Raw genomic sequence first — 21,966 nt, 5'->3', positions numbered from 1 at the left:
AGAAAGTGAAAGTTCTACACAGTCTCTGGCTGCAACACGTGGATGAATGGTTTCTAAAAATATCAACGCTCATCATAATTTCCGACAGCCCAAAGAGATGTGTTCAAACTGTGTCCGTGCAAAAGTCCGAAAACAAAGACTCTTCATTTTCTGTCATAAATAAAAAAACAACTGCCAGTTGTGACATTTAAAGGTCTGGAACCAGCAGATGGTTTTCCTTAAAAAAGTACTGAAACAATGAATCCATTATCAAAAAAGCTGCTGCTTAATTTTCTTTCAATGGGCTAATCTGTTGAAGTAAGTTAGGGTTGCAGATTTAGGATATTTTCTGATTTAGCAAATGCTTTTTGTCAATTATAACTAACATCCAGAGGTAAAACAGAAATCCCCCATGAGAAAATAAGAGTCAGGTGAGATCAAAAGTAATTCTATGTGGTGTTAGTGTATAACCATCAGTGCACATCGCTGCAACCCTACACGATGCACAACAACATGATAACACCCCTCATCCTGGTGAGCACTTGGTCTGATAGATAGATATAGTAGACAGACACGCGTGCACGCGCGCGCGCGCACACACACACACACACACACACACACAAACAGACAGAACGACTCTTGTGTATTAATAGAGTTATCCCTCAGTGTGTTCATCTTCAGCTGTAAATTCCCAACAAAAATACCTCACAGTTACCCTCTGACCTGCTGGGACACAGTTCAGCGGCAACAGTCACCACACCTGCTGGACTCGTGTCAAGCAGATCACGCCTGGTGTTAGCCGAGGGGCAGCAGATGAGTTGGCTAACACCTTACACACGATACACACATGAGGCTAGTTAGATTTGAGTTTCAAAAATTGACTGTCAACGGTATTGAATCTGACTGCATTTGCGTCATGACTCTGCCCTTCAAGGGCATAATACTTTGTGAAATAATAACCAAGTGTTTGTTGTCATGCCTTTGCAACGCACCAGTTTCCATTAAATCTCCTTGTATGTCTCAGTGTATGTTTTCTTGGTACAAGCAAGGATTTCTAAAACTGGGGAGATCTCACATTAGCTTTTTGGCTTTGAGCACCAAACATAAAAAGGGAGAGGCATGACTTGAGAGCAGCAGGAGAGCCTAAGAAGATTTTCTGACAGCGTTTTTTCTTTTTTTCCTTTTTTTTTCCCTCCAGTTTTTTTTGTTTGTTTGCAAGAACGTCCCTGAAACTGAAATGATTAGCCCAGCCAGTTTTTGTGAGCTCTGCTGCTGTGGGAGCTGTATTGCAGGGAGTGGTAGACGGAGATAACGCAGTCTTGTGGCTGGAACTGACGACCGCAGAGTCTGCCGCTGTGGCCTGTTCCACCTCTGGGAGGAAAAGGGAGGGAGCTGGGCGCTGACTCTGTCGGCTGCTTGTTAGGTAGGAAGTGTTTGCATCCTCTCTCACTCGCTCAAGCTGCATGACCAGCTGCCGTAAGGTGACTTGTGAGGATGTGGGTGTGGCTCATACAAATAAAATATCAGCATTCTTCTTCATGTTTGACAGGACAAGTTTGGCTGTTTCTCTTCTGCACACACAGTCTTAACTCAAGCAACTTTATTTTTACAGTTTCGAATAAAACTGTTGTGCAAAATGTTACAACCAGCAGCACCCACGAATCACAACAAATGAAGACGATGATGAGGTCTTCGATATAACATAAAATCAGCAATGCCTGCTTTTTCCAGTCTCCATCTGATATCAGAAGCAGGGTTAGTTCCCCTCCTGACCTCTACACAAGCACAGACAACCAAACACCAATCGTAAACCCTGTTTAGAGAAGCGTGTGTCTGCTGTGGGCTGCTGTCACAGATCTCAATTCCTCGAGCTGACAGCTTAAATAGGTCTTGACAGATTTCACAGGATAATGACAAAAGATTTACTCTGGTGATCACCGCATATTCCACTGCTGGGAATATTTGTGTAGCTGGGGGAGATTAGATGTGTTTGTTTATGCTCCAAGAGACAGAGGAGGGCTGGGTAGTTACAGCCTCAACCAGAGACGAGAGAGCAGAAGCTATCAGTCCAAAAACTTTGTTGGGCTGATGCTAATGATACTATAAATGGAGGGAAGCTAAATATTTGAAGTCAAATACGATTGCGAGAGTCTGATTCAGTAAACAGCTTTGTTCATCTCTCTCTAGTAGAAAACACAGGAATATTCTGCGTAACATTAGTGGCATTTAAAGTGATACTTGACTCAAAAAGTGTATTGTAGCTTTCAAGTACTCACAAATACATCTCCTGAGCTCATGAGTAAGTTTTTCCCTCCGGCACTACTTCTTTGTAATTCCAGAATGAACATATTAGCTTGAAGCTAATGGTGACTGACTGCTAACAACAGCGAAGCTGCCGAAAAATGTCAGTTTACAAACTCTCAAGCGCATCGTCCGGGATAATCCATGTCTTCTTAATCCAGCCGTATGCTCAGTAATCCACAGCGACTTTGATTTGAGCTAAAAACAAACTAACCTTAAGGTTCGATGTTTGTACATGGTAGCGCTGAGCTAGACCAGTTAGCACATTCAGTCGTTGACGGTAGCTCTCAACGTTGTTATGGTTTGTTTTTCAGCTCAAAACAAAGTGTTTGTGAATCACTGAGCATAGGGCCTGATAATGAAGACATGGATTGTACAAAACAATGGAGTTGAGACTTTGTATCCTTACATTTTTGGACAGTTTGGCTGTTGTTAACTGTCAGTCACTATTATTTGCTATTAGCTCTAAGCTAAATACAAGTGCCTTTCTTGTCCTGTATTCTGGAGACACAGAGAAGTGATGCAGGGGGGGAAAGGCCTTTGTGAGCTCATGATATGTATTTGAGAGTGATTGAAATGCAAAATACACTCTTTTGGGTGAGGGATCACTTTAGTACTGTAACCACATGATATTTAAAGCAGCAGTAACAAAGATCAGATGTTTAGTTGCCGTTGTAGGAGCATTTCTGTTGGTTTGGTGTGACACCCTTGTGCAGTATAACTTTCAGATGTGTCACAATCCTCAAACAGAAAAACAAGTGAAGTAAGGCAGCGGTGCAGTTGTGCAAAAAGCTGAGGATTTTTGTCCTCTAACGTTCTAACTAAAGGGGCTTAGCTTCGTTTCCCCTGCAGAAGTGAGATCCCCCTGCCAGCCCCCCTATTTTCCGAGGCACAAACAAGACTGTTTCTTTCAGACATTCAGCTCGGCAGCTTCCTCACCTCCAGAGTGCCTCTGTGACTTGCATTATAGTGAGATCTCAAACCCACTCACCACCAGTGGCAATGACAGAATCATCACCTTGAAGTCTCTGAAAACAGCCAAGTGGGTTGCTTCAAAACAACCCAGGCTCCATTAGCTTCCTGTCTTATGAATATTGATGAATGAATGAATATTAGGAAGAAAACAAGTGAAGTATAAAACGTGCACAAAAGAATGATCACCGTTTGATTTGCGTTGGTGTGGTGATGGAAATGTCGTGGCTCCGCGTTCGATTCCGAAGAGACCTAAAATGACTTGTTCACGGTAAAGGGGAACGCCGAGCCATTTGTCGGGCAAAACGTTTATCAAATTTGTGAGACCGTTGCTTGAAGACCTGATGAAGCCTGCACAAATGTAGCTCAGCAATCCCATAAGAAAATGGCTGGTTTTTCCAGCGCGGCAGGGGGTCTACTACAGAGGACCTCGCGCTGACTGCTCATTTACATTTCAAACACTGTCTATAACTGCAAGGGATTTGATGTTTTCCTTCTCTGTTCAGCAGTCTTATTCCTCCCTTGCTAATTCTTCAGCAGCCATACTGTCTGTGCCTATGCAGCACGGCCAGCATGGCTACCACAAAGCACTGCTATCTTCTGTGCCTTTGACTGGCTTTTGCTTCCATACTGTGCCAGTACCATACGGCACTCACAAAGCCTGAATATTCAACCTTAACTCAAAGGCTGGAATGTGCACGGAGACGCCTTTATACCCCGTTTATAACAACCCTATGTGAAAACACACAATGTCCAATTCACTGCCTAATTTAACATGCTTTGTTGATACGCATGGAGGGGCCGGTCAGCTTACTGTAGCGGCGTGTTCAGCAACATGCAGCTATGTCTCCATATGGAAAAGAGCAAACATGCTTTGTTTGCTTCCATAATCTGCTTGACGATCACCTGAGGCCCAGCGAGCAGCACGCCTCGCAGTGCAAGAGAGGCAGGAAGCCAGGGCCGGGGATAAATCCGTGCACCCAACCTAACCAGCCACCAGCCAGTTCCCCTCACAAGGTCAGGTGGCAATGAAAACACATGACCTCCTGCTCTCGAGACACGACATGACTTCGTATTCCCTCCAAATCAATCATACTTGCAGTTACAGTGTGAGATATGAATGTGTGTCGGCCTGTATATGACCACCCTCAGAGGAATGACAAGCAGCCACTGACACAAATATGTCATCCTTAGCAGAGGCCTGATACAATGAGATCTCCCTGACCAAGGAAAAGAAGGGCTGGGGGGATGGGGGGATGGGGGGGGTGTCTAGAGAGCTAAACCTGCTCTACCTCCTGCAAGACAACAATAATTACAAGGACAGCAAGACACTCGGAAATAGAAGATATTTCTATCATTCACAGCACCGATCAGCTGGTGGGAGCTCCTTGCTGTAACCTTGAGGGTTAAACTGTCACACAAGTAATAACATTAAATATAAATTCTCCTCTTTTGCTTCACATTTCAATTACCTATAAAATCTATTACATGTAAAACGAATCGGTAGACAATCCTACATCATAACCAGCGGTTAAAATATACCTGAAGGGTGACTCATCCTTAATATCAGGAACAATATTAGATCACAGCGTCATTTCTAAATACCTGGAACAATTGCTAGTTGGTTTGGGGATAAATCAGAGAAGAATTATCAATATTGTCCATATCCTGCTGCTACTACATGATCTACCCTCTTACTCAGTATTATCTGTGTGTTTATCCTGGAGTGAGATTAGGAGTCCTGTGAGAACCCGCGTCTGCATGCGTGAATACAATTATTATTGTTCTTTTTTTCTTTTTTTTTTTTTTTATAAAAATTCGAACTTAAATGTTTAGAATTTGAGAACAACCTCTCCGAATGAATTTTTGTTGTTGTTGTTGTTGTTTACAACTGAAGTGGCTGGCGGCTATTTTCAAAGTCTCAAATAAATATCTCAATACAGTTTTAAATCTAGCTCACCAACCTCTGGCGAGCAAACACGGCGTCAGTGTGCATCTATTAACCTAGATGTGCTCCTCAGCAACACAAACAGGCATTGAGAATTAGTCTGTTTCTTCAACATTATCATAATAACGCAGTCTAATTCTGCTGTCCCTCATGATTGCATATTTAACATAAAGTCTGCCGTGTGTGAGGAGTCAACCTTCCAGTGCTAAAATGAGTAGATAAAAATAAAATATATTTTTGAAAATGTCATCTAATTATAACCAAAAACAAAAAACAAATACACACACACACACACACACACACACACACACACACACACACACACGGTGAAGGTTTGATGCCTGAGAGCTTAAACGTGTGTGTTACAATAGGGCTCCACATGGTTAATAATATAGAGGAATTAAATGGGGAGCCTGTGGCCGGGGTCTGGCCGGGGTCTGGCTGGGGTCTGGCTGGGTCTAATGCATGCAGGGCTGCGTCATTAGGACTCCGGACAGATCTGGTATCACTTCAAACACTCGTGTGTCTCCTCCAGTAGGCGCAAGGCAGCCTGGAATACCGAGCAGGTGCCAGAAGCATGGAAACAGTCATGGCACCACTTTACACACATGTAACTATGTTGCAGCTTTTGATGATGTCACAATAAGCACTTTAAATACACCTCAGAAGAAGAAATATCACACACCAACAAGGCTGCTAATAAGGATCGACGGCGGCCACTCACCCAAAATCCTGGTCCATGGATTTGAAGAAGAATTTGTAGCTGTTGACCGGCCGATTGTTGAGGACATTTTTAAAATCCGCCAAGGTTACTTTCTCTGGAGAGACGGACAGCTTGACCAGATAAGGAGTCTCCTCCTCGTCTATATGATATATTATTTTGGTTTCCGCCATGAAGGGAGGACAATCATTGACACAGGAAAGAACAAGGGTTGGCAGCGCAATAAACAGGCCTGCTATGTTACCAGCGACCCCGAGAATAACATAACACTAATAAATAAACCCGCACACGCCACGATGGAAGATACAAGTCCGTGTGTTGGGCCAACGCCGCGCAAATCCAGACATAATCGCGCTATGACTGCCTGTATTTCAGCTCCAGTGTGGTACGGTGGCTCTCGGCACTAGAACAGGAAGGGACAGTCCACATCCTTGCGATATGGAGTTGGGAATATTGCTATTTTTTTTACAAGCTAATTGGTTAGACAGTGCTGTCATCTAGTGGCGTGTCTGGGCTGTGCGCAGACTGACACCACACACTCCCACTGTACAGCAGGGGTGCTCAAAGCGGAGGCCCAGGGAAACCCACGGGTCCTCCAGGGGCTTCCAGGGGGTCCAAAGCAAAAAAACGAGAAACAGTTCCGTTCACTCGGTTATTATAAATAAATATAGTTTTGGGATTTTTTTTTTTTTACTTCCTGGTTAATTAGATATACCTTATTGCTTATTTTCTGATCATTTTCCCCTCTTGGGTTTGAAGGAAATCAGGTTTTAAAACCAACCAACAAACAAAAAACAAATGGTCAAAAAACAGACAGTTAAATGTAAAAATTAACAACAACAATAATAATAAAAAGTTTGCTAGAAAAAGAAGAACTGTATTATCTGATATTTTTGTGAGTCTGCTGTATCAGAATCTTGAGTTAAAAAAATATTTGTAAGAGGTGCCTGAAGAAAAAAAATACACACACACACATATATATATATATTCCTTTTGAATTTGATTGCAACACTGGTAAAGTATATATTACAGTGGAATGGTTGCATCAAGCCTGTATCTACAAACTCAATTATGAATTCAATTGAGTTAAACATTCTTGGAAATAAATGTAATATGTGTGTCATTGGAAATATACAGCAGCCTAATAATATATACATATATGTGTGTGCGTGTGTGTGTGTGTGTGTAGAGAGAGAGAGAATTTGCCAAATTAAGTATGAATATTTAGAAAAATATATATAGGAGCAGGACTGAGAAAATTAGTTATAACAATTGTGTGTACAGTCGAATGATTATTATTCTTTGAGACATAAATCATGGGACTCCACTTTGCACACCTTTGCTTGACAGTATTTTAACATTTAAAAAAAAGTCTAATGCATTATTGAATATAAAAATGAAAGCCACTCCCTTTCGTCACATCAAATTATTTACTTACCTCCTCTTGAAGGCTGCTAATTCGTTTTAAATTTTCAAACTTTTATCTATGATTTCCAATTTTTCCACGCACCCAATATATATGTCCGTGGAGACCCCTCCGATATTAAGATCAGCCGTGTTGTTAATTTTAATACAATATTTTATTCAAACAGACCAACATGAGAGTGTGCGTAGGTGTGTGAGAGAGGAAGACAGAGAGATTACAGTCATGATTCAGCGTTACTTACATTGAAGACAGACTTTTCCTGCAGTACGTCTCAACAAGCTGCAGCCACAGAGTTTATAGCAGATTTGTTCCTAGTCTGTGACAGTGATTCAGGGTACATAGTAAAAGCATGATGCAAAACAACGTGGTCAAGTGATTATTATTATCATTACTTTCCTGAGTCTTGATGGAGCTTTTTCTTTTATGTTTATGGTCTAGCTTCATTATTTTTTACCTGTTACCAAACAGAGCTTTGGAAAGATGCTTTTGTATACAGTAACTGTATTTGAAGGAAGAATTTTTGTACCTTTAACTTGCTTGAGCTAGAGTTTTTGTACTTTCTAAAACAAATACCCCCACAAAAAAAATGTGTGGCACTTGTTTGCACACACCTTCTGTCCGTGTACAGTAAATAAACATTTAAAACATCATGAAATGTCCTTTACAAATTACAATACAGCAGAATGTGTGCAAAAAGCGGTGAGCTTGCAGCACTGTAATACACATTAAACATATAATAATCAGCATGCATTTTAGTAGAAAACAAAAAAACAACAAAAAATAGATGATAAAATGTCAACTATTCAAAATAAACTGATCAATGAATGCAAGACTATGGATCAAATAAATGTCCAACCATTCTGCCATGACAGCTGGTGTAAGTTACATTAAAATAAAAAAATGATGATGCCCTTTTAGTGACAAAAGCTTTGTGTGCTAGAGTTTCAGCAGAGGGAGCTTTCCTCCTGTCCTCTTGTCTTTCCCTTCTCTCTCCACGGTCCTTTGCTGTCCCCGTGTTTGCTCTGGTCCTGCCAGCAGCCTCTCAGAAATACCCCTCTCACTTCCACGGCTTCCCATCGTAGTCTAAATGAGGGGGGAGGGAGAGGGAGATCATCACTATAAAATATTACTCTCCTTATCTGTTGCCGTAAGGATCTTTGTCTTACTGCAGAATATCTGCTCACCCTTATTGCAGTCTTTGCTCATATCTCTCTCTTTGAGTAGGTTGTTTTTGTAGTCTGCCGATCAGACAAAGATACGCAAGTTATGAGAAAGCAAAAATGTCATTTTCTGTGTTTGTTTACTGCACGTGTGAGGATGAAGCTACCTGAATTCAGTGGTTCTTGGTTGAGGGTCTTCAGCTCTGTGCATTCTAATGACATTTCATTTATCACATGTCTCCTGCAAAGAAATGGTTAATATTAGCTTAACTTTAAAGATTAAACACATTGCTGTTTTCTGTACATTTCAAAAGTCTTACTCATCGCATCTACGTAGGTCATACTCCAGGCCTGGAAGAAAAAAATCGGATATTAAAACACTGGATCCGTACAATGTGGCAGTGCGTTCTGCACCAACAATTATCGTAATAAAGTACCGCTCTTTTTGCGACGTCGAGTCAGCACGATGATTGCAACAACAATGAATGCCAGCAGGAGGAAGGTTGCCAGGAAGTAACCCAAATGCTGCACAAAATAGCCTCGATGTTCAGGGACGATGACGTTCACAACACGAGGACTCTCCACATCTTCAAACCCTGAAGGGCAGAAAAGACACAGCTGTAAAAAAAAAAAAAAAAAACCTGTAGAAATAGACAAATTACATGAATAAAATGCATTTTAAATATCAAGTAAACCTCAAATACAAACAATAGGATGTTACAGTCAATTCAGAAAATGGCAAGAAACAAAGATGAAATGAAACGCATTTATATATAAAACCATAACATTTTCATTTCCCTCGAGTCTTCTCTTCTTATTTCTTTCCAAAAGCCAGAGAAAGAAGGAGGGAGAGCAGCAGCTGAATGTCAAACTGTGCTCGGCAGTAATGACTTCCAGACCTGATGTCATGCAGCTGTTATTTTTTTCCCCTTCACAAGCTGACCATGAAAGAGAGGAAAAGTGTCAGGACAGAGAGACAAATACCATTATGCGGTTAGTCCGCATGTCTGTTTTCCATTTTTTAATGTCCTCCTACAAATACAGAAGTCTAGTTTCTGCCTATGGAAAATCACTGAGTGACACCTTCAACATGGCTCATCAGTGAACGCTTCACTCTAAGAGGACACTTTAAACACACGTGAGTTTAATGAAGCGGACAGTTTGTCAACACTATTAAGAGTTCATTAAGAACTATTACAAATGACAAGGAAATGGAATAACTGCTGCTTTGGATGCAAGGCCATGAGAACAACACATCTCAAAGAATACCATACATTAAAAACACATTTAAGGATGTTACGTTTAAATTTCAACTGGTATTAGTAACCAATTGTGCTTTTTTTGGCTACTTTAGTCTCTCTGGAAGAGCTAAAAACGTAACCTTACACTACTGGGGTTTGTCTGCCACTGTATGTGTTACTGTGGTATTGTTTACCGTTTTGTGCACCGTAACACTGTTGTTGTCATGTTAAGGTGCTGGACACATTTTAGAAAATCTCTCACAACTTTACTGCATGCTGTTCTCCCAGCTGTGCGTTGCAGAGACAACGCTACATGTTCTCGCTCTGTCCCTATAACTGTGACTTCCTAAGGCTGGGCTCGGCCCTCTTGTGGGCCATGTCAGTACTGCAGGTGGGTCGTAAGAGGTCATTCGTAATATATGAAGAAAGTGTTGTTGTTTTTTTCATTTTTAATGTCATGATTAATTTTTAAATTGCCATTAATATTTATGATTAAATTTATCACGTTATTATGACAATTTATGAATGTTTACAATTAATGTGAAGCACGTCACACATTTGTTGCATCATAAATTGTAAGCACGATTAAATCACAGCATTGAAATAAACTTTTACATAGAATAGAATAGAATTTGATCAGTAATCACAAATCATTAATCTTATCTAATTTAATTTGTTTTTTTCAGAGTAATTATTCACTGTTAGGTTGAGCTGCTGAAGATTTCAGGCATTCTTACATTTGGGAGAAACTGCTCTCACTCAGTACTCACTAGTACTGACATAATTCAGTCAGTAACTCAGCAACTTTGGTAGTGCTCTGTACCACAGCTCATTTTACAGAATAATCCTTTCATGCAGATTTACTGGTCACATGTTGTTTTTATAGTTGTTTTTTTTTCTTTGGCGAATAGCAGAAGTGAAATCACAAGCAGATAAAACCTGTCGCTCTTGAATATTCCTTTCGACGTGCCTTTACTCTGCGGCCTGGACACTGCTGAGGGACTAATGAGGAAAATATGGTGTTAACATCTCTGACCACGGAGACAGCGTCTCAAAGACAAACTGATTACCTCCAACGAGGGAGCTTGATCGGTAATTATCACTTCTCGTCAGTTCCTAATTTACAGGAAGTGGCGGTAATGTTCAAGGACATTGTCTCTACGGAACAACTGTTCACCAGCTTTGTCCCAGCCATTTACCATTTTCCTGACAGATCTGACAAGTATGTATAGGGCTAACACATATTTCACATATGGTGCACAGAGATTGCCTTGCGTTTTACTTGCCTGAGGGAAAAAGCATGATTTGTATGGCAGGGATCTGAAAGAAAGTATCTTTATGTAAAGAACAGAGTCTGAAAACAGCTTCCTTTGTGATTAAAAAGCGATAGTCTTCTATTCATTCCCAACATAAATAACGACAACATTAAAGCGAAAAGCTCTAGTGGCATTTTTTCAGATGATCGCTGGCGCTTGCGAAGATCAACAGTGCATAAAGAGCTGAATTCCTCTCTCAGGTTTACCCCAAGGACAGTATGCCATCCATCCACGTGTGCCTGCCTTCCTGTCCTCCACTGATTTATAGAGTTATTATATGGGCTAATATTTCTTTAAAGGGAGAAGAGGCTCTGTGGTCCAACACATACCTTCACCCCCTCCTCTTACTTTCATGTCACAGCTGAGCCAGATGTTAAACAGATGTACCAGACTTCCGCTGACTGCTGGTAAACACACAGCCACCAGAGGCTGATACACATCAGCAGAGAAAATAAGTGAAACACACAGAAGAGAAACAAAACTTGAGATAGAGTGTAACTAGTCTAGACACGTGGCTGGAACATTTTGAAAAATGGGGTCAAATGAAGGAAAAAAAACAGAGGAGATGTGGCCCTCCACCCCTTAATTTACTGGTTGTTTTGGAGCCTCGTCTGCTTGGTGCAGTAAAAATCCAGCTGTAAATGAAATACAAGAAAGCGAGGAAAGGGAGCCCAGAAAATTGAAAGGTATTTACTGTACACCCCAGTTTTCAATCCTGAATTCACCGTCAAAAACTAATCGGAATGTGTCTTTCCCTCTTAAAAAGTGTCGACATGTCCTTCATCTCCTCCCTTCCTCTTCAGCTCAGACAAAAACACAGGAGTCTGAGGAGAAAATTGGCAGGAAGAGCAACTGATTTAACTGACCAACTATGCCTATAAATATAACAAAACTCCCAGCAGCAGTGTTCTCACTTTATCTCCAACACAGCAACGCTACAATAAAAAACATTAACCATTACTAGTGCCTGCAACAAAAAAAAAAGGTTAGTTTCTCTTCCTTTGTTTAATTCAGAGCAGCTTACTTGGCTGTGGCTCATCGTTCTGGAGCACTGCGGGTGCTGTCGTGGCAGCAGACGGAGGTGAAGGTCCCACTGTGAGTCTAAAGATGCGTCTCTCATGGAGACCGCAGTAATGATGGTGCAGGTGACAGGAGTACAGGCCTTTATCAACAGGCTTCAAGTCAGAAATGGACAATGAGAAGTCTCCTAAGGTAAAAGCATCTTCTGCCACGCTCATCTTTTTCTGGCCGAAGAGCGGCCCGTAATCTCGACGCTCTCCAGAGGCGTAGAGGTCCACTAGGCGGTCAGCTCTATCAGGACGTACGCCAGGTGGCTGGAAGTCCCAGTGAGCCACCTGCTGCTGGTCCTCCTGGAGGCCTTCTCTCCACAGGGGGCGCCGGTTTACGCATGGCAAAACCACAGAGTTACCCAGCAGGACCACGAACACGGTCTTCTCTCCGTCCCAGAAGCGCCTCTCTTTCTGAGCTGAAATACATGAATGTGAGTCACACTACAGTTAAAACTGCATCCCAACCGGAGGAATCAAAGAGGGCTGCATGATGAGGACGCCTCACCTGACTTGGTGACATTGAGCTGGATTTGAATGGACTGCTGAATCTGGCAGTAATGATGGTGCAGATTACACGTGTAAACTCCTTTGTCACTTGAGACTACAGCTGAAAAAAACGGCAAAAAAATTTTGTATTTTAGTTTTGGATGAAATCATAAATGGAAAAGCAGTGAACTAAACATCTCACTGTTGATTACGAGGGAGAAGTTTCCATCCTTGAAAGCAGAGTTTGGAATAGAAACGCGGTCCTTGTTGAAGCTGTTGTACACCCTCTGGCGAGCCCCAGGAGACATGTCCAGGATTCGCTCCACAGAATACTTTGGACTGCTGCGCACCAAGTCCCAGTGCACCACTCTCTGACGGTCCTTCAGTCTGTCCCGGGTCCAAACCATACGGGGGCTGTGGCAGGGCAGCACAGCTGTAGACCCTGCAGGGAGGGTGATGTTCTTGGCTTCAACCACCACACCAAGAGTGCTGCTGCTGCTGCTGCTGCTGCTGCTGCTGCTGCTCTGACCCCATGCTGGTACAATAAACACACACATGGGCTCAGAAATTCCTCACCAATAATGATAAACATGAGATATGATGCATTGCGGCAGTACAAAGGAATACACATGTACCTCCTGGCAGGATGAGCACAGCAAGAACTGAAACAGATAAAAACATAAATGATTAGAGTCATATCCTCCATATGGCTTACTGCTTCTACTGAAGTCATGACAGATATCTATCATAAGCATCTCTCAATCATACATTATACGCAGAAACATGGTTGGAATACAGTTTGACCTGAATAGCAAAAGATTTCAGAGTTGGAATCGACGAGGGTTCAGCAAGAGGACTGTTTACTGAAACAGGACATTGGAGAATTATGCAGTCGGTTCGTTTTCAAACATAAAAGTTCCGCTGAAGAAAAAAAAAAGAGGAGAAATGATACTGCAACATACTTTGGGATTCTTTTTTGTTTTCTCTCATTCTATAGAGATCGGCCATTTTCCGACAGCACATGTGTTATTTCTAATGCCGTTTTCCCACAGTGCTATTTTGTCATCTGTTTACTGAAGGTCCAGAGGAGATGCATGCAGCCAAAAAACACAGAGCCTCTATTCATGCTGGCTGCTGCTGGCTGGTTGCGAGGCCGTGATCCTGAGGGGATGAAGAACCGGGTTTACTGGATTGGAGGTGCAGAGCCTTCAATGTGGTGTTATTAGCTCCACCGAGGAGGTTGTGTTTTCACCTGGTCTGTCTGTCTTCAAGCAGGATTACACAAAAACTACTGGGCCTTTTTTTAAACAGCTAGGTGGACAGGTGGAGCACGGACCAGGGAGGAGGCTAGCAAATTCTGGGCTTGACACACTTAACATTAATTCAGTGAAATAAGCCTCTTTTAGGGTATTTGAATCACTTAAGATCCACACTCAACCACACATCCAGAGATAATACACATGAGAAGATATGAAAAAAGGTATAAATAGTGGATTATTTTCAAAGTTCACAAGTTCACAGGGTTTTTAAAAAGAAATCCATTTTAAAATGAGCAAAATTATTGAACCTTTCATAGTAAAACTGCAAATAAACAATGGCAACGTAATTGGCCGAATCCTGAGTCAAATCAGTTAATCTGTTGGTAAAATAAAGGACTGATGGAAAATAGCATCCGAAATCATTCACTTTTCATAAAAGCATTATTTGTGTCTTGTGCTGCTGCATGATTGGACCAAGCAGCCCATAAACAAACACCTTGTCAAGACAGGTCATTAGAATAACTGCTAGTCACAAACCCTAATCAGTATCAGTATATCTTTACTATTTACACAGAAAAGCACGGCAGCACATTTAAGGAATTTTGGTTAAAACCACAAATATCTAATGAAAGCAAAGCCCTGTCTGCAGAGACGCTCTGTCTATTGTCCGTCTTGACTGCATTGACAGGAGCACGGTTGATACGACAAATAACTTGATACGAAGTATCATCAAATTCTGATCAGAAGAACAAAACTCGATGTCTGAGCAGAGGAAAGTTCATTGAGGGCCCTCAGTGTTTTGCTGGTGTCCGCCATCCAGCTGTTTTCTTCATCATGGCTGCATGCCATGTGGCCACAGGGGACGGACATGTGAGGAGAGCTCATTTCATCACATCCAAACAATACTTCAGTGGACGACTGATGCTGTGCTCATAATGAAGTGATTTGAACCCAGCAAAACGTGCCGTGGTTTCTAAAGCATGCAGCATAATCATACTTCAAGCTGAGCTAAATGATTTTAGCACAGAAACTGGCATCGAAGACGAGATCTCATGCTGGAAAACTTTACTGGATTCTCTGCTGAGGGGTATAAACTTTCCCACAGAAGGTAAAACAAAGTGTCTCGGCCCCTGTAATTTGCCCTCATCTCTCCCCCAGACGCACAAAGAAGCTAGTGACTCAGAACGCCGATTTAACTCTAAAGATTTAACAATGTGCTACTGAATTACCAGCGATAATAACAGACATTTACCAAATAACCTGTAAAATCACAGTTGTCGCTCGCAAGCCCTGGAATCACTCAATGTCGCCCCTGTGGGGGAAGGAACAGGGCCAGTGTATGTACAGCTCAAACATCAAATATGCACTAACTCGGCATGATTTGAGTGAATCATAGCTGTCATGGGCGTGGGAGGTTTACTCACAGGCTCATCACAGGTTGAGAATAAATCTAAGAGATCTGTCCAGCTGCAGATTCAGCCGAATTTACAAAGAGACATTCAGAGCCACTGCAGAGCCTGTTGACTCTCCGTGTGGATACACTCAGGTGTAAACACCAGCCGAGGTATTTTTACTCATTCATGAGTGGACACAAAGTGCTTTTCAAGCTTTATTGCAAATTAGTCATCCGGATGACTGCAAGTAGTATGTTTCACTGCAGTGGTTTCAATTATATAACTTCACCAGAGGTGCTCAAAATGAGGAATAGTTTGTCTTTACATTCAGTTTTCTGTTATTGTTGGGATTTTTTTTTGGAGTTTTTTTACTTAACTTCTTGCTCACTTTAATTGATTCAATTCTATTTTGGGGCAACATATTTCTTATGTAACGATATTCCTTTTCACAATATTTTGTCAGATAAATGAGGTACATTTGCTGAAGAAAAAGTGATTGGCGAAGGAGCAAAAATGATAAATCACAAACTTTTATCAGGCCAACAGTAAAGAAAAGAAAATAAGAATCACTGACATCTTAAGGCCCAGTTCACTGATGCTGGATAAGATTTCTCAGTTATGAACCTCAACTGAATTTTGCCCAGGTAGGCGGGGCTGAACAAAATCACTGAGGACTGATGTTTTATTGGGAGACCACAACAAGAAAAGGAACGGTCCTTTTATGAATGACATTATTGTGTTGTGCTGTGCAGTATATTTGATGTTCATAGAAAAGATATTGCATAAAGACACTGTTATATTTCAAATTATAAGTGAATGTTTCATAAGATTTGAGCTCAGTTGATGACATCTAGGTGGAGAATCAGGGGATGTCATCACTTTATGGGTTTTGTTGATGGGAAAATGTGTCTGAATGTTGTCTAAATGTTACACAGTGAATAAAATTTAATGGGAACATGTTATGTTGTAGACGGTTTTACATCTGGGCTCTTCTTTTTTTTTTTATACTTCTGAGCAGCCATTTACATGGTCCTTAATTGAGAAGGTGGTCTGCGTGGTAATCCCCCTCCTCCACGCAGACCACTCATGGTGATACACTCATTACTGACACATATAATGACTGGCTGCAGAATTGTGCTGACTCCCCAGCTCTGACCGCAGTTAACTAGAAACACATAGGGCTGAAGCCATAAAAAAAAAAAAAAAAATCCCGCATACACACAAAACCCTACAGACCAGTCGAGTCACTGCTTTGTTACTGCCAGCAAAACCCAAGTCCAGGCTGCTCCACAGTCCACTTGCGATAGTTTCATTCCTCAAGTCGGGACACTTGAAGTAAGTGATGTCATCAAAGAAGCAGATGGACGGTGAACAAAGCAGAAAGTTTAAAGGGGAAAAAAAAGAAAAAAGTAGACATGGACTTGCACCACCCATAAAAATATAGGTCAACAAAAAATGACTGGACATAAAAAGATTCTCATATATTAAATATCTTTATATTTAAGTTCTTATATTTCATGTTACATAAACAAACGCAACTATCATTGAAAAGTAATCTCATCACAATGGTATGTTCATCATAGACACTCTGAAAATGAACGGATCTAGTAATGTGAAGGTGTTGAGAACTAGTAATAGGTTGTGCCAGAATGTTGCACACAGTCGTTTAGCATTAATATAAAAAACATAAATATGAAAATGTTCATGCGCTGCAGCGGCAACTTGTCGCTTTTGTTCATGAAGGTTCATCAACCTGGATCCAATTACCGCACAAAGACAAAAACAACGATAGAATTTTGATCGTTCTTCACAAACGCACAAACTTACTTTGGAGTAGAGTCAAGACGACGTGCATCTCTGCCAGGGTGACGACAGACGGAGGAAAACGGTGATATTTGCGTCTTTTGATGAAACACAAGTCAACTTTCAAGTCCAGCGAGTTGCGGCTCAGATGCGTTTTGTTGTCCTGTTGCAGTCTGGATCCTCCAGACGCTCCGCCTCTCCTCCCTCCACACACACACACACACACACACACACACACACACACACACACACACACACACTAGTGCTGGAGCAGTCACGCAAAAGTAAAGGTTAAGGAGTTTGCAGAGATTTTTATCGACATAAGTCTCAAGAGTGGAAAATAACGACTAAATTACTGCCGAGGTATCAGCCTTTATTCACATTTTAGGAGACTTTTAATGAACAATATTCCTAAAAACACTTTTTTTTTAACATTTATCCAGATCATCAGTTATGTTGAAGAAAAAGATTTCCATGGAAAACGGTTAAAGATTCGTTTTTTGTTAAAGTCGAAGCTGGACAACTTGAAGCAGATATAAAGGAGAGCACCACAGATGGAACATTTTAACTTTTAGGGGTCAGTGGTTCAAGAATTGAACACTCCCAAGAACTAGAACACACAAATATGACAAGCAACATGCTTTTTCCCCCCTCCCTGTTTACCATTTTAGCCTATTTTATGTGGGTAGTGCTACATTAAAGTTAAAGAATTGCCCCACCATTGCTAAATCTTCTCTTCTTTCATCTGGTAAGAGGACATGACCACCGCTGCAATTAACACAACTGAAACTTTGGAAACAATACTAAATTATAGGATCGCTATAGGACCACCAATGCTTTATTAAACCTTGAGTAGACTTTTGCACCAATTCAAGCTCTCCAATTCTTCATTTGCGATGTATAAAGTAAAAACTGCAACAGGGCCCTGGGGTAGAATTCCAGCGTAATGAAATGATTGTCGTATCAAATATCCAGCTTTTCCTTCCTGATGTAGACAAACTGGCTTCTGGATTAGAGGCATTTTTGATCTCAACCGACTGCACGAGGTTCTACTGAAGACGCCAATGTAATGCCACAGTCAACTGTTACAGAGCTCATGTTTAGCTTTGTGGACAAAATATAAAAACAAGAATCATGAGCAGTGGAAATAGTGGGTGAGCGCATCTCATTCATGGCCCAATGCTGCCACCCACAGTTTTACCATGGCAGTGTAAACTACAACAGAAACGCTACCATCAGTTTAACACAAGACCAGTAGAAAGTTACAGCACGAGAGACAATCTTTATTCAATTATTGACGCATTTTTGTAAAGAATTCTTCCCATTAGGAATATGCTCTCTTTATGGAAGGTGGGGCGATGCTTCAACAGCAGTATGCGAAGATGTCCCAACGTGACCTGGATGTGACACACACATTTGAATCCACGTTTCTTAGCCCATTTTGTTGCGCTGCCCTTTGATGTAGACCTTAGGAGTGTTCCACGAAACTGGGGTCTTCAGTCCAGCCCTGGTCCAAATCCTCTTCAGCTCGTTCTCAAGAATTTTCTGAATGGGAGAAACGCACACACGTAGTGTGGAGTGAATTTAATTGTTATCCATCTAGTTACAGAAAATTATATTTACAATAACAAAAAAATGTAGTAAGCAGTGAAGACTGTGGTTTCAGTATACTTGTGAATAAATTAAGAGGACGAAAGATGTAAATACTTCTGTTTGGTTAGACTGGAAGTAACTTCAGCATGTAATTTTCACTAAAACAAAGAAAATTAATCTATTTAAAAACAATGTCACTTTTACTGGGGGTCGGTATGTTCCTTCAATCTGGTGATTATGATTTGAAGGCTGTGATATCTCTGTAGAAACAAGATGAAAGCATTTAATAACGACTACGTAGATTTATTCCGGAAATAAAATCAGAAAAAAATTGGATCCAAAAAATATTGATGATAATGTTAAATCACTGATAATCTACCATAATACCAGTGACACAGAAGCAATTTAGAGGGATATTATGTTCATAATGTGACACAATGACAGAGACATTGTTGCGTGAGATTAGAGCTGACGTGTGTTGGACAGGTCCAGTCCGCAGAATGTCAGGTGATTTTTTTTTTTAAGTGAGCTTGTGAGAAACTGCTCAAGTGGTAATATCCAACCCATTTCAGTGCCACGACCCAGGCCTAGTTTCATTTTTGTATTATTTAATATAATACAAAAACAACATTTTTAAGAGTTTCACTCTTACCTGTTTCCTCTTTGCTCTGCCATTCTCAACTCTCCTCCGAATGAATTTAGTGCGTTTAAGAAGCTTCTTGTATTTATGCCGGTTCATTTTACGCCGTCGGATCTCCAACACATTCTTGCACCTAAGGGGTGTTACAGAATCCTCCCCATCCTCAAAACCAGAGACAGAAGCCGATGGCAGTACTTTCTTCTCTTCAAGCACCCCTTCCTCCAGTGGCTGAGCAGTCCCCTGAAGGGGAGGCAGGGAGTAGCGCAGGGAGAGCCAACTCTCCAGGGGACTTACTGACAATTTGCGCGGCACAAGAGCTTCTTCCAGTTCTGGTTCCAGTTGGATCCATCGAGGTGGCGGTCTGTTGTCAGCCGCTGTTGAGTAGTTTCTTCGTTCATGTTTCGGTAATGAATAGTATGCAGGAAGGAATGGTTGTACACGTCCACTGAAAATTCCTCCATGGGACTGAAGTGTACCTTGTCCATCAAGAAGAAACAAATTATTTAACAGAACAGTAACAATAAACTCGCCCTTAAAGACTTGCATATTATATTTTTGTCCATACTCACAAGTTGCCCTCTGCCGCAATAGAAGGAGTCGAGGGACAACCTTAGAAGTTATCATGGTCAGAGTTCATTCAAAATACGTCATGAGGAATGGGTTTCACGAGTCACTCAACGGTCCTGTAGAAATTAGCAATATACTTTGTGTAAGAGTTTCAAATACAGGGAGAAATCCGTTGGTAACACAGCAATTAATCCGATAACTGATTAGGAAAATGTACTGCTGACGGACGTCAAATGTTAATGGTTGGCATCTGGCAAATTTAATACCATGTTCCGTTTTGTCCCATTAAAGACTAGCATGATACCTTAGCTGACGATTAAATGTTTGAATGAAAGGAATTCACTGCGTTAGAGAGTAAAAATAAACATGAACTGATTCGAGACGATTATTTTTTCTGCCCCCATGCATGCTCAAGTATTGTTGCTAATGCTAGCTAGCATTGTAGCTCCGCCGAGGACTAGAAAATGGTGATATTCAAATACAAATAAAGAAGCAAAGTATGCTTTGCAAATAACTACCTGACATGAAAAAATTCTTTCAATTTCTTAAATAACTAATACTGAACCTGATGTTACTGTGACTGGGATTTTCGTCTTCAATGTGACTCTTAAAAAAACCGCTTCCGCTCTGTGCTACAAAAATATCGTGATTTTCCTGTTTCTCGGAGAGAAGAAACGTTCCGCCGGAGTGATTAAACAGTTGTCGGAGGTTTTGTTTTGTTTTTTGTTTTTTACTGAGAGCTAATTTGTTGTTTGATTCATATAGTTTGCCTTTTTTTAATAGAAACAGAATAGTCGTCGTCAGCACTTATTACAGTCATTGAGAGTTAAAAAAGATGAGAAAGAAGCCAAAATAGTATTGCCTGTCTTTGTTAAAATGAATAAATAATAGCTCATGTTTGGGATGTTTCACAGCATGGAGCAGTAATCATTGATACAGTAGCTAAGATAAATGCCTCCACGGGGAGGCACACATTTGCCAAATAGTGCTGGGGAGCCAAACTGTTCCCTTGAAACAGCATTTATTTCAGTTAAGGTTTGAGTTGTCATTTTCCCTGACAAGTCTACAACTTACAGATCATTGTAGTTACAGAACACAAGCCATGTTAACAAATTGCATATGAAAATAGAGGTACCCCACAGGTAAACATTAGAGGACCATTTGTCAGTGGATTACTTCATGCTTTTTTGTGAGAATATAAACGCATCAACTGGGCCACATCAAATTTTGTAACTGCTGGATTCCTGTCTTGAATAATTCTGCAAAACTGAAAATTATATCTTAGCAACAGACCAAAAAATCTTTACGTCAACATGTAAAATATTTAGTTTTTACCAAAGCAAATGATAATTATAAAAATGTAAGAAAATATCACTCTATACATAATCATCAAATAATTGTGTCATTAATGATAAATGGTTAAATTTTGACTGAAGCAATTGTTTGTAAGCAAACTATAGAACATAATGTTTTAGTCTTTATGATGACTGAAAAAGAGCAGTGTAAAATGTTCTGGCTGATATCAGTCTGTCCATGTGCTGCTGTAGGTAGCCTATTGCATGTTAATGGCTGGTGTGTTTGATAGCAGATATTGTATGTCTCCAGGATTCATTTCCTCCGGCACAATAAAAGTGTATCTTCTTATCCTCAGGGACATCTCCGTACACAAACAGTGAGCATTGTGCTGATGTCACTGCACAAAGGTCAGCTCTTTCTGTGTACTCACAGTGTGAGCGTTACTGCAAATAAATTCAGATACCTATTATCATATGAAAGAGCTAAAGTATTCGGGACAATAGTGTGAAGCAGGTTGTAACCGCACAGTGCCAACTCCTTTGTGACACGATCATGGCTTGTGCTCATTTAATAAACCAGTGTCATGATTCTGTTTTGTTAAAACTGAATATGTTTTTCTTCCATGTGGCACAGTTGTATAACCAGGGAAGCCTCCACTTTTAGACTGTTCTAGTTTGGCCTACTTGAGGGCAGGCACATCAAATTATTTATTCATGGGGCTTTCACTCTTCGCTTTCATTATGACTGTGGGAAATAGAACATCTACAGTATGTTGGCATTTCACAGCCCAGATA

The 21,966-nt window shown here is 40.9% G+C and overlaps 3 protein-coding genes across 4 annotated transcripts in view; all 3 read right to left on the bottom strand.

The window, feature by feature from the left end:
- The window catches only part of LOC147255607 (segment polarity protein dishevelled homolog DVL-1-like), a 34,103-nt gene extending 27,746 nt beyond the window's left edge, over positions 1-6,357 (bottom strand). Inside the window, exon 1 of the mRNA XM_086213426.1 lies at positions 5,925-6,357. Coding sequence (XP_086069552.1) covers positions 5,925-6,094 — 170 coding nt within the window. The 5' untranslated portion in view covers positions 6,095-6,357. The remainder of the gene's footprint in view (positions 1-5,924) is intronic.
- Positions 6,358-7,492: 1,135 nt separating this feature from the next.
- Positions 7,493-17,247, bottom strand: LOC147255606 (matrix remodeling-associated protein 8-like). The gene is made up of 10 exons (XM_086212581.1): positions 17,101-17,247; positions 13,256-13,282; positions 12,823-13,155; positions 12,640-12,741; positions 12,089-12,550; positions 8,945-9,103; positions 8,828-8,858; positions 8,675-8,748; positions 8,532-8,585; positions 7,493-8,430 (listed from the first exon to the last, which is right to left on the bottom strand). The coding sequence occupies exons 1-10, from the start codon at positions 17,126-17,128 to the stop codon at positions 8,405-8,407; spliced, it is 1,296 nt and encodes a 431-aa protein (XP_086068707.1). The 5' UTR covers positions 17,129-17,247; the 3' UTR covers positions 7,493-8,404.
- Positions 17,248-18,338: 1,091 nt separating this feature from the next.
- Positions 18,339-20,574, bottom strand: aurkaip1 (aurora kinase A interacting protein 1). Of its 2 annotated transcripts, none has more exons than XM_086212579.1 (4): positions 20,442-20,574; positions 19,879-19,992; positions 19,322-19,785; positions 18,339-18,621 (listed from the first exon to the last, which is right to left on the bottom strand). In XM_086212579.1, the coding sequence occupies exons 2-4, from the start codon at positions 19,931-19,933 to the stop codon at positions 18,508-18,510; spliced, it is 633 nt and encodes a 210-aa protein (XP_086068705.1). In that variant the 5' UTR covers positions 19,934-19,992; positions 20,442-20,574; the 3' UTR covers positions 18,339-18,507. The 2 variants fall into 2 exon arrangements, with proteins under 2 accessions (XP_086068705.1, XP_086068706.1); XM_086212580.1 differs by having other exon boundaries at positions 20,395-20,539.
- Between the last annotated feature and the right edge of the window lie 1,392 nt (positions 20,575-21,966).

Source organism: Aulostomus chinensis, chromosome 9 (assembly GCF_037954235.1).
Source record: "Aulostomus chinensis isolate RoL2024-O1b breed Wild chromosome 9, RoL_Achi_v1.0, whole genome shotgun sequence".
NCBI lineage: Eukaryota > Metazoa > Chordata > Actinopteri > Syngnathiformes > Aulostomidae > Aulostomus > Aulostomus chinensis.
The sequence above is the reverse complement of the archived record's forward strand: the minus strand, read 5'-3'. Positions and strand labels throughout refer to the sequence as shown.